Source organism: Salminus brasiliensis, chromosome 18, assembly GCF_030463535.1.
Source record: "Salminus brasiliensis chromosome 18, fSalBra1.hap2, whole genome shotgun sequence".
Taxonomy (NCBI): Eukaryota; Metazoa; Chordata; class Actinopteri; order Characiformes; family Bryconidae; genus Salminus; species Salminus brasiliensis.
In genome coordinates this window covers 26,883,755-26,896,111 of record NC_132895.1, presented here as the reverse complement: position 1 = coordinate 26,896,111, position 12,357 = coordinate 26,883,755, and the positions used below count along the sequence as shown (strand labels likewise).

General features: G+C 40.2%; 1 protein-coding gene across 2 annotated transcripts in view; it reads left to right on the top strand.

Annotated features, from left to right (window-relative positions):
- The window catches only part of jakmip2 (janus kinase and microtubule interacting protein 2), a 33,531-nt gene extending 24,582 nt beyond the window's left edge, over positions 1 to 8,949 (top strand). The window contains exons 20-22 of one of the 2 annotated variants that reach the window (XM_072662816.1): positions 6,259 to 6,324; positions 6,868 to 6,944; positions 7,769 to 7,856. In XM_072662816.1, coding sequence (XP_072518917.1) covers positions 6,259 to 6,324; positions 6,868 to 6,918 — 117 coding nt within the window. In that variant the 3' untranslated portion in view covers positions 6,919 to 6,944; positions 7,769 to 7,856. Of the gene's footprint in view, positions 1 to 6,258; positions 6,325 to 6,867; positions 6,945 to 7,768 lie in introns of both variants that reach the window. The other variant, XM_072662815.1, reaches the window with a different exon arrangement.
- The last annotated feature ends 3,408 nt before the right edge of the window (positions 8,950 to 12,357 follow it).

The window sequence follows — 12,357 nt, the reverse complement described above, 5'->3', positions numbered from 1 at the left end:
TGAACAGGAGAGTCCAATACTCCCTGGCGCACCTTGGCTGGCCTGCTTCTTGGGGCAGGCGACCGATCTCCTGAGGTCTGAGGTGAGTAGGGCGACCTAGGAGCTGGTCCAGCTGGATCGCGAGCGCGATGAAGTCGTCCAGCTCCAACGTCTCACCCCAACAGGCCAGCTCCCGCTGCAGACGGGGGTTCAACCCGTTACGAAACAGGGCCAAGAGGGCCGGCTGATTCCATCCGCTCCCTGCCGCCAGAGTACGGAACTCCAGGGAGTATTGAGCCGCCGGCTGGGAGCCCTGCTCCATGCGCAGCAGCAGGTCGCCCTTGGTGAGTCCCTCTCGGGGGTGTAGAAACACCGCCTTAAAATGTTTAAGGTATTCCGAGAGGGATCCTTCGCTAAGCTCCCTCCAGGTGGCAGTGGCCCAATCCAGAGCCTTCCCTGCGAGCCGGGATACTATAAAGGCGATCTTCGCCTGGTCAGTGCCGGTCGGGGAGTTCTTAAAGAAGACCTCACACTGAAGCAAGAACCCCTCGCAAAGTTCCGGATTGCCACTGTACGTATCCGGTTTGCCAACCGGATACGCGCTATGGGGTGTGTAGACGGGACGGGGAGAGCTAGCAGGCTCCAACGAAGTCTTTACTAGATTCGTGAGCCCCTGAACGTCACCCACTAGTTGGGTGACTTGGTGCTGCTGGCCCACCTGTTGCTGCGCCAGGTGGTCCACAGTCTCTGACACGCTCAACAGAGTGTGTTGCTGCTGCCCCAAGAATTGACCTTGGGTGCGAACAGCGTGATCCAAGGCGTCCATCCCCGCTGTTCGGAGGGTGTCGGCCGAGAATTCTGTCATGCTGGCTAGGCGAGACAAGGGAACACTCGCAGGGACAGAGCAATGCAGAGAAACTTTGGTCTTTAATGACCAAACCAAAATGAACAAACAAACAAAACGAGGCAGCAAAGTACAGGGTCCAATAAACAAAAACAGAAAACAAACAGGTGACAACTGAACGGGGATAAACCTGGACAACCACCTGAGGCTGGAAAGCAGTCCGGGAGCAAAGCGAGAGGGGACAAATCAAAAACCGCGCTCGTCAGGCGCTGATGAACTTACTCGACTCAGTGCTAGGGAACCGGACGCCAAATCACCCTGGCGACCAACCGGTGAACCAGACAGCGAACTCCTGAACGTGAAACCGCTCCGATAGAGCATATACTACTTGAACTTGTAGAACTTCCTAGAAGTCTCCAGACCTTGAAGCCAACCTTACAGCTTGGCATCGCAAGAGTAATTCTCGGCGCCGAGGCATCTGCGTTTGCTCCCTTTGTACCCCAGCACTCAGGTGAAACAAATCAGACGTAAACAGAAAACATGGCGCCTTACTGCGACCGCTGTCAACATAAAAGTCCTTAGTGAAAAAACCCACGGGAGGAACAGAAAGTACGTGAACATAGAAATTAACCCAACATTGACTGAAAAGTTCCGAGGAGCCTGTGGACCGCGGCCCGAAGCCGCCCCTGGGGGGGGCGCGGCGCCGCAGGGCTGACAGTGTTATTGCATTATGGCATTTTACATAGCTCTAAAACGTCTTAAATGCTCAGTTATTCAACCTTCTTTTAAGCTCATTATCTTATTTGAGATAGTAAAATTGGGGAAGTAAAATCTGGGAAGTAAAACCTTTTAGTGCAGCTCATGACTAATGGAGCAAATCCATGCTTAAAGATATGATTTATATACCATATTGGCCAAATATCCCCACTATATAAGTTCAATGTTTGAAAACGCTTGTCTATGAAGCTCACCTTCTGTGGTTTGGAGCAAAGAAAGAAAAACTGCTGCCCGTGGATGCTTTCAGTGCTACCTATCAATCCTGTCAATCCTTGTTAAGGGCCAAAAACATCTTTGTGCTATGCCAATGCTGGGCTTGATACTAGGAACCAGGTCAGTGGTCTTCTTTTTTTAATTAACAAGTTTACCTGTTTGTTTTTAATGTACAGACTGGGTTCCACTGTTGACATGCTGTGCAGCATGCACATCCAAGAATATTAGTGGCCTAAGATTCCTGAGGAATACTGCCAAAGACTGGCTATGCATCACATTTGCAGCTGGTTATAACAGCATTACGTAGCTTAACATGTGTTTGATCCATGAATCGACCAATAAATTTCCTGGTTCAATTAGAATTGCTATTTAAACAGTCCTCTATATTGTGCTGTTCACATTTTGACATCATGAGACCAAGACGAGTACCTCACCATTGTGAATCTTCAAACAGAATGTTCTCAGACAGAAGTGGCCACTAAGCTTAGCAGCAGATTGCAACAGAGACAGAAGACATTTACATTTACATTTAAGGCATTTAGCAGAAGCTCTTATCTAGAGCGACTTACAAAAGTGCTTTGCTATTTACCCAAGAAAAACCTCAACTAGTGTGACTCCGCAACTAGACATTACTAAACACAAGTCAGTAAGATGACCACTCTGCTATTTGGCCAAGTATTCTCGGAAGAGGTGGGTCTTCAGTCTGCGTTTGAAGACAACGAGCAACTCTGCCGTTCGAACACCCAGGGGAAGCTCATTCCACCACTTTGGTGCCAGGACAGAAAAAAGCCTGGACGCTTTTCTTCCGTGGATTTTGAGGAATGGCGGGTCGAACCAAGCTGTACTTAAAGCTCGAAGGGCTCTTGGTGCGGATCGGCTTTTGATCATTGCCATCAAGTACGGAGGGGCTGGTCCGTTCTTGGCTTTGTAGGCCAGCGTCAAGGTTTTCAATCTGATGCGGGCAGCTACAGGAAGCCAGTAAAGAAAACGCAGCAGTGGACTGACATAGCTGAATTTAGAAGAGTCACAGAAAGGCATAGAAGTGGATGTCCTTTTGCCACATCCAACACTGATGACCACTACATTGTGAACAGTGCCCTGTGGAACCAGATGATGAATGCCACACAACTCCAGGCACAGGGCACGGGCCACTGTTGTCACCAGACGAGCCTTTAGTTGTGGAGCCTTTAGTTATTTCCATAACTATCTGGTTTGGTTCCTCCACCTCACAAGAAAGAACCAAACTCCAGCGCATCATCAGGACAGCAGAGAGGATCATAGGATGTAACCTGCCATCACTTCAGCAGATCTACTCCAGCAGGATGAGGAAGCGGGCTGGCAAGATTACATCTGACCCCTCACATCCTGGACACCTCCTCTTCCAGACACTCCCCTCGGGTAGAAGACTGCGGTCCATCAAAACCAGCACAACACGTCATGCTAACAGCTTCTTCCCCAGAGCTGTAGCGCTCCTCAATCACAGTGGTCACCTCCCACTGTAAACCTCTAAACTTACAACTGAACTGTACCAAACCGGACTGAACAGTTATTTGCACTCTGCCTATTTTGCACTATGACTATTTGCACACCTGTACAGATGTTCTTTTCTTTTCTGTAAATACATCTTTCAGCTCTTTATTACCTTTATTACCTTTAGTACTTTCTACTTTTTTTTTAATTTATCCCCTACCCTATTTATTGTTTAGTGTAATTTTCCTTTAGTTTAAGACTGTGTTCTGTGTTTCTTTGTTACTTGTCATACGTGTTGCTCTCACCAAGACAAATTCCTTGTATGGGTAACATACTTGGTGAAATAAAGAGATTCTGATTCTGATTCTGATTCTGGTGGTGGTGTTACAGTGTGGGCAGGTGTCTAGTCAACACAGAACTGCCACACACTTTGTGAATGGTACACAATGGTGACAAGCCCATTCTACTTGAATATCATCAATCCAGTCATTGTGCCTCTGCATGAACAACACAGGCCCTAATTTCATCTTCATGGACGACAGTGCTCCAGCTCGTCAAGGTTGTATCATTAGGGAACGGCTGCTGGAAACAGGGGTATCTCAGATGGAGTGGCCTGTACTTTCCCCAGACCTAATTCCCATAGAAAACCTATGGGATTAGCCATGTAGAGGCTCGTAACTCCAGTGTACCCCCAGAACCTCAATGACCTAAGAACTGCCCTTCAAGAAGAGTGGGATGCCATGCCTCAGCAGACAATAAGTCAACTTGTGAACAGCATGAGATGTCATTGTCAAGCTGTAATTAATGCCCAAAGGCACACGGCAAGTTACATTTTTTGTTGGGCATACTCACCACTGTTGTTCGCTTTTGTTTTAATAAATCGTTTGAGATGAGGAAATCACCATTGCATGCTTCTACTTAAATGCCCTACTTTCATAATATAATATCACTGTAGTGTGAACCTTTTACATTTTCCATGAATTTCACGAAAGCCAAATAACCCTAACCCTTTGTGAGTAGTGTATGTTAAAGATAAGGTAAGATAATGTTTAATGGGGTGTCCTAATTTTTTACATGACAAAAATTGCTTCTAAATTATCGTAAAAAATCTAAATATTTAACATATCTGACCATTTTAATCTGTAGAACATAGATGACAGATCAAAAGTTTAATCTGAGTAAATGCAACATTTTAAAGGAGAAATATGTTGATTCAAAATTTCATGGCGTCAATAAATGCCAAAAAAGTTGGGACAAGGCCATTTTTACCACTGTGTGGCATCCCCCCTTCTTCTTACAACACTCAACAGACGTCTGGGCACAGAGGAGACCAGTTTCTCAAGTTTAGAAATAGGAATGCTCTCCCATTCATGTCTAATACAGGCCTCTAACTGTTCAATCGTCTTGGGCCTTCTTTGTCGCACCTTCCTCTTTATGATGCGCCAAATGTTCTCTATGGGTGAAAGATCTGGACTGCAGGCTGGCCATTTCAGTACCCGGATCCTTCTCCTACATAGCCATGATGTTGTGATTGCTGCAGAATGTGGTCTGGCATTATCTTGTTGAAAAATGCAGGGTCTTCCCTGAAAGAGATGACGTCTAGATGGGGGCATATGTTGTTCTAGAACCTGAACAAAGTTCTCTGCATTACTGGTGCCTTTCCAGACATGCAAGCTGCCCATGCCACAAGCACTCATGCAACCCCATACCATCAGTGATGCAGGCTTCTGAACGGAGCGTTGATAACAACTTGGGTTATCCTTGTCCTCTCTGGTCCGGATGACATGGCGTCCCAGTGTTCCATAAAGAACTTCAAATCGTGACTCATCTGACCACAGAACAGTCTTCCATTTTGCCACACTCTATTTTAAAAGACCCCTGGCCCAGTGCAAACGTCTGAGCTTGTGGAGCTTGCTTAGAAATGGCTTCCTCTTTGCACTGTAGCGTTTTAGCTGGCAACGGCGGATGGCACGGTGGATTGTGTTCACTGACAATGATTTCTGGAAGTATTCCTGAGCCCATTCTGTTATTTCCTTGACAGTGGCATTCCTGTTTGAGGTACAGTGACGTTTAAGGGCCCGGAGATCACGAGCATCCAGTAGAGTTTTACGGCCTTGACCCTTACGCACAGCGATTGTTCCAGATTCTCTGAATCTTTTGATGATGTTAAGCACGGTTGATGATGATAACTTAAAAGTCTTTGCTATTTTACGCTGGGTAACACCATTCTGGTATTGCTGCACTATCTTTCTGTGCAACAATGGTGGAATTGGTGATCCTTTTACCATCTTGGCTTCAGAGAGACACTGACACTCTGAGAAGCTCTTTTTATACCCAATCATGTTGTCAATTGACCTAATTAGTGTTAATTGGTCTTCCAGCTGTTTGTTATATGCTCAATTTCCTTTTTCCAGCCACTTATTGCTACTTGTCCCAACTTTTTTGGGATTTGTTGACGCCATGAAATTTTGAATCAACATATTTCTCCTTTAAAATGTTACATAAACTTTTGATCTGTCATCTATGTTCTATTACAAATAAAATATTGACATTTGCCATCTCCACATCATTGCATTTAGTTTTTATTCACAATTTGTTTAGTGTCCCAACTTTTTTGGAATCCGGTTTGTATAAGCATTTGGTATTCAAGGGCAGTGGGGAGCTCAACCCTCTCTGCCCTTAACCCTCACTGCTCTGTGCTCACTAATGTGTGTTCACTGCAAGAATGGGTTAAAGACGGAGGCCAAATTCCATCCATGTCTAACAAGAACATGGTTGTCTTGTCTGTTTTGTCTTATTCAACATTGTGTTCAGTGCCTGGTGTCCCCAGCAGAGGGAGCCACAACTTAGTAGCTCATGACATTTGTCCAGTTCACTTCCTATTTCTAATGACTTATACATGATGTCACTGCCAGTACCCTGTGCTAGTCTTACTTTAATCTTCAAATTACATAAAATGTATTTTCTCATGTCAGAGAATAAGAGACCTGGAGGATAAAACAGACATACAGAGAAGGCAGATTAAGGATCTTGAGGAGAAGGTAAGATGACTCAAAATCTTTCTCTCTTTGCTCTAAATACACCTGATCCAGCTTTTTGTGAGTTTTAGTGTCACTAAAATGTCCAGGGGGTCCTCCAGGACCATGGTTGGGAACTACTGAAACTTTTAAAAATAAAAGTAAAAGGGTCAGTTATTATGTTAATAAGTTCATTCTAATCTTTTTGACCTAGCTTTATAACAAACCATGGCAGAAGAAGTGCTTCTGTATACTTAGTACAGTCTACAATTAAAAATGTATGTATGCTAAAATGTGTGGCCTCATGCACAATCTTGAATGCATAAAATGTGATTCACTGGATACTGTACTCAATGGTTTATGTTTTAGTTCTTCATTAAAGTACCTACATATTTGATCAAATATAATGGTTTGAAATAAAAGAATAGCTATAATAATTCACTAATCATTAGATACATTTTCTCTGATTGCTCTCTCCCACCTGCACTTGTAGTATGCTCTTCTTCTATCTAGCACTCTCTCTTTGACTAACACTTGTGCTTCTTTCATGTTGTTTCTCCCTTGCAGTTTTTATTTCTGTTTCTATTCTTTTCTCTTGCCTTTATCCTTTGGCCTTGATGTCTGTGACATCTCTTGCTGTGGAGGTGAGTGTGGAATGCGTAGCCTGTCCCTAGCATTTGGGATTCATGGGATTCATAATTGTCTTTAAATATTAAATAGATTAAATATGAAATAGTTTATTACATGATGACTAACTGTGGTATTGTTAATATTATCATAATCATAAATATTATTATTAGTAGTAGTAATAGCGCAACAATAACAATTTAAGCCAAACATTAGCATTCATCACCATTCATAATTCTGGAGTCGCAGGAGACTATTTCCTCACATCGTCATTAGCGAATGACAACCAAACAATCATGTAATGACTGCACACTCACATAATACATGTCCCGGATGTCTGGAGGAAAAGTGGCTTCCTCAATTAGAAATGTTCATGTTCCACTCCAAAATAGTACTTAGCACTTACCTTTAACGGTGAAAACAAATAATTACACTTTAAATAGCCGAAACCTAATCCTTTAAAATATGCCCGAATACCTTATTTATTTGTTGTGAAGCCCATAGTGAAACATTAAATATTATATTCCTAAAATAATCATTTGTAGATGTCCTAGAAATGTAGGAATTCTACATAATTTTCTCCCAAAAAAGAAAACTGACAAAGAACAAATGTTTTATAACCTGCTATAACCTGATATAAATCTAATAAAACATGTGCAAAATGTACTTTATGTTATTTAAATTAGGTAAAAGATTTCAAGGTACACACAACTAGGCAAAACTCTGATAGATCCAATGTTTATTAGTTTGTTATTTAAGAAAAAATAGAAAATCAATAATATGATCAATAGGATGTCAGTATGTGTCTTTATTGTAAATTTCCTTTCCTTTTTCTCTGCAGGCTCTGAGGCAACCTAGATGTCTTGCAAGCAGCTGCAGTTTACCACTTGTGAAGAATAGAACTGTACTAGTGGCCATTTGTTGTGTGTTTGGGTGGACGTCGGAAATGTAATACTATAATGGATTTAGATGCCATGTTTTCTCTCTGAAGCTCATCAGCAGCACTGCACTGGACTTACCCTACAGATCAAGAAGGCTTTGGCAGGTTATCTAGCAAAGTCTCAAAAACCTTACATAACATACACATTCACGTACAAACACACAGACATTTATAAACTGTGAGATGTATGACACACACACACACTGCAAATCACAGGCAAAATTAACCAAAGTCTGGATTTTACTGTTTATCTCTGCCATGCAGGGGATTTGCCATGCCACCTGCCAGCATCTGCCTACTGCATCTATCGCAGCCTATTGCTGACTTTCATGAGACTACCAGTCAGAACCCATTAACTCTGTGTCTTTCTCCAGTCACACACATACACACTCAGACAGACAGACATGACTCAGGCCCTGTGAGCAAAATGGACAGCTTTGTTTTTTGTTGTCAGGATCCCATAAGAGAGGCATCTTTCACACTGCCTAGTTTGGACAAAGAGAAAGAGTGATCAGATGCAACCATGCATAAGCAGTCTAACCTCCTAAAGACTCATGTTGTCAGTTCACTCGCAGATATTTCCAACTGTATAGTATTGTTTATATATACATATATTGTCCCCATTAGCCCTTATGTACTGTCACCTATCCATCAATAATGAAAAGATTTCTTCAATTATTGCTGTGTAATATATGCTTATTGATATGTGCGTGTCAGGACAATATCTTATACTTCACCTTTCTTCAACTATGAGAACTTCTTTCTCTGCAGCTTGAGCAGTAGCATCTCTCTGCAGTTTATAATTTATTGACAACTATAAATTGCACAGTTTATTGTGGTGACAGCTGCAAATGAAAAACATTTTATTCCCTTAATTCTTTTCAGATCTGCTGATTCAACTGATGCTTCCTCTTATTTCTTGTCTGTAATGGGAATCAATCTTTTTTACTCTTTTAGAGAGAAACAACAGTACTTATTGCTTACTGGAAGGAGTTCCTCTTATTCATTTGTAAAGAATGATGTTTCCAGTTACCCTTTAAATCTGTTGTAATTTGCTTGTAAATACATTTCTGGGCAATGGACACCTGCAATGGTTTGGGCTGTTATTACATTAAAATCTAAATACCTTTTTAGGAAGATAATTCGATTTTCTTTTTCTTTTCTCATTCTGTTTTTTGTTCCTATGAAAAACATACAAATGGACCACAGTGTATATGTAAATATTAAAATGAGCAATCCTACAATGCAACAAGAAGAAAACAACACAAATCACTATTACAATCTATACAGTATATTGCCTTTCAGTGCTGTAAATATATGTACTCTCCATTGATGCTTTGTCTGTACATTGTTTCTGGTGGGGTGAAGGAGCACTGAAGTCTTAGGGAAGCTTCATGTCTGTGATTATGGTTAGATCAGAAGTTCCCCACACTATATCCAAAGATATCCAAATGTTTAGTGGATTGAGCTCAGGCGAAGCTACTCTTAAGTTTGTATAAATGGTACTCTAAGCATTAACTAGAAAACTGTTTACAGTCTCCTCTTTGGAAAATGGTAGTAGTGTGTACAGATAAATTGTACCAGCTGTTAATATTCACTTTGATAAAGCACTGGATCCACTAAAAACAGTACCTGCATCTATCCTAGACTCTGTTAGCTTTATTTAAAATAAAATGGTCCCTACTCATTACCACACTCGCACTTGACTCTGATCCCCGGTGTCAGCATAGCCAGTATATCTTCTTCATAAAATGCACTAAAAAAAAGATACTTTGGACCAACCATAGGTGTATATTTAGGTGTAACCAAATAATTTGTTACACCTAAATATATTTTTCTCACATTATGTGTATGATTAAATTGAAATCTTACTACTTCAATTAAATCTAATGAATTAACTTAAACTTTTAACTAAAGGGGAATCATCTTGCATTTTATTTCAATATTTAATTCCATTTGTTGACTATTATTAATCTGCCTAAAAAATACTTTATACTACAGTGTGCTGATGCAAGAGTGAATACTGCAGTACTCAGACATTTACATTTTATATTTACAGCATTTAGCAGACGCTCTTATCCAGATGCTCTTATGCTTTGCTATTTACTTAAGAATAACCTTAGCTAGACTAAATTACAAATACACCTCTAAGCTTACTAAACACAAGTCAATATGGAGACCATAATACTCTACACTTCACCCATGTACTCTCGGAAGAGATGGATCTCAGTCTGTGTTTGAAGATAGCAAGTGACTGCCGTTCGGACTCTGCCGTACTCAGCCAGCACATAGTCACACTCAGCAATACAGATAACATTAATTAGCTCCTACAGTCTTTAACACCAAGGCCGAGCAGTCAATCATTTTTTATAAAACACTACTGATTATCTAAGAGTAGGTACCTGGGTGGAATGGTTACATTTTGAAGGTGACTGAGGGTGCGGAACATGAACTTGCAACTGATACCAGGAGCCAATTGGAAAAGTGTGAGTTTTACTCAACAAAATATTGAAATAGCACAGCTGACTCAGTTACTGGACTTGTTGAGAAACATCAATATGAAAGTAATGAGTAAATCCAACATCACTGCAGTTTCTATTTTTGTGTATTTTTGCCATTTTTAATACTGCACTGTCCAGTTTCTGTCCATTTGCCAATGGCAACTGACAAAAACTCAAGATCCCTTCTGAATCTAAAAAAATGTACAAATTTTCACCTCAACTCAAAATATTAGAGTAACGTAAAATATATACAGATATATATAACAGACTTTCAGAGCAAAGTAACAGTGGCAAAACTCAAAGAGGAGTGATCTGAAGTGACGTCATGAGGTCACATACTATTAAAACCTTTGGCTTAAAGTAAACATAGTATTTTTATTTCATTCGTTCAGTAAAATTGTTGCCTTCAAGTTTTCTTTAAGGGGAATATTATTTGGTTATGGACAAACTGGACAAAACAAGTTTGAACTGGATATCATGTTTTTCAGTTAGACCAATATAAAAATACACTTTAAATCAATGGCATGGTCGCACTTTTTTCAGTGTGTGTTTATTTAACCAAATGCTTAAAGAATATGTTTTGCTTTACTTCACAAATTAGTTTCCTTCTTTGAGGTGCTTTGACAGGCTTTTGCTGACAGCAAAAAGTAGACAATTGAACTAGTAAAGTAAGTGTGAAACTAATCAAGCCAACTGGCTAAAATCTCTTCTGCAAGTTCACAACACACCACACCAGGAGGACACAATTATTTTTTTAATTAATGTAATAAATTTATTTATTTATTTATTTATCATTTATACTGAGTTGAAGCAGTGTCTAATATATCACTGTAAAGACTTATATCAAATGTAAAGGACATATTAAACTGTTATAAACCTACAATGAACAATGTTCCCATGTAACAAATATGGCTGATAAACATTTTTAAAAACTGCTGCCCAATGAGTAAGAACAAGAACAAAAAAGGTAATGCCTGTAACAGGAGTCTACTCTGGCCTGTTTTAACTCAGGCCCCACTGTAATCAGAGAATGTAAATTCAACCAACACCTGCTCCACTTCTTTTCTTTCCTACTTGTGCATCAACTCCTGCAATATTAAAAAGCCTCCTTGCTTTTTACCCCTATTCACCTGATCAGGTGCAACTGTAGCCAACCCTTATTGAACATCACATGCATTAGAAATATCTCTTTACATGCCCCCACAGCTAGCCATGTGTTTTGTAAAAGGGGACCCACAAGTTGCTCTATTTCCAGCAGTGGTATTTGTTTAACAAACAAACTCAGGAATTGCTGATAAATTGTTTGGTCATCAATTAATTTCAGCTAATTAATAAAACATTTTTTTGCCATTAATTTTGTACTTAAGTTAACATTTGTGTAAATGCAAGCACATATTAACACTTGCGACAGCAGTCACAGTACATATAAATCTGTATTCACATTCTGACATTCTGAGTTAATTAATTACAGTTATTAATTAGTTGTAGTGGTACATATTTTTTTAACTTCTATAGAATGAAATCTTCTTGTCTTGTATATCTGACTACGTTTCAGGTGTGATACAAGAAGTAATACTTTTAATGCTTGTAACTCATATTATTAATGAACTATAAAGACAAAAACGTTCATTTTAAAGACATTAGCATTTGCAATATGCAATGTCCTTTCTTCTCTTACCATACCAAAATCACATTGTACATGTCACAAAGAGTGTCTCTGGCACTGACTTACAAAATCCAGAGCTAGGCTCTGATGACCCAGTCATTTCATTATGAGCCATGCAATAGATTAGGATTAACTGCTGAGCAGTTTTCATCGGAAGCAGCTGCCCAGAAACCATGCCACGATATATCCGCTCTGTTATAAACTGACTTCTTCCATGGGTTTCAGGATATTTGCCAACTGATGAGTAGCATATGCACATAAAAATGGAAAATGACTAGTTATTATATCTTCTGTTCTATCTTGCTACTGTACTGGATGGAACT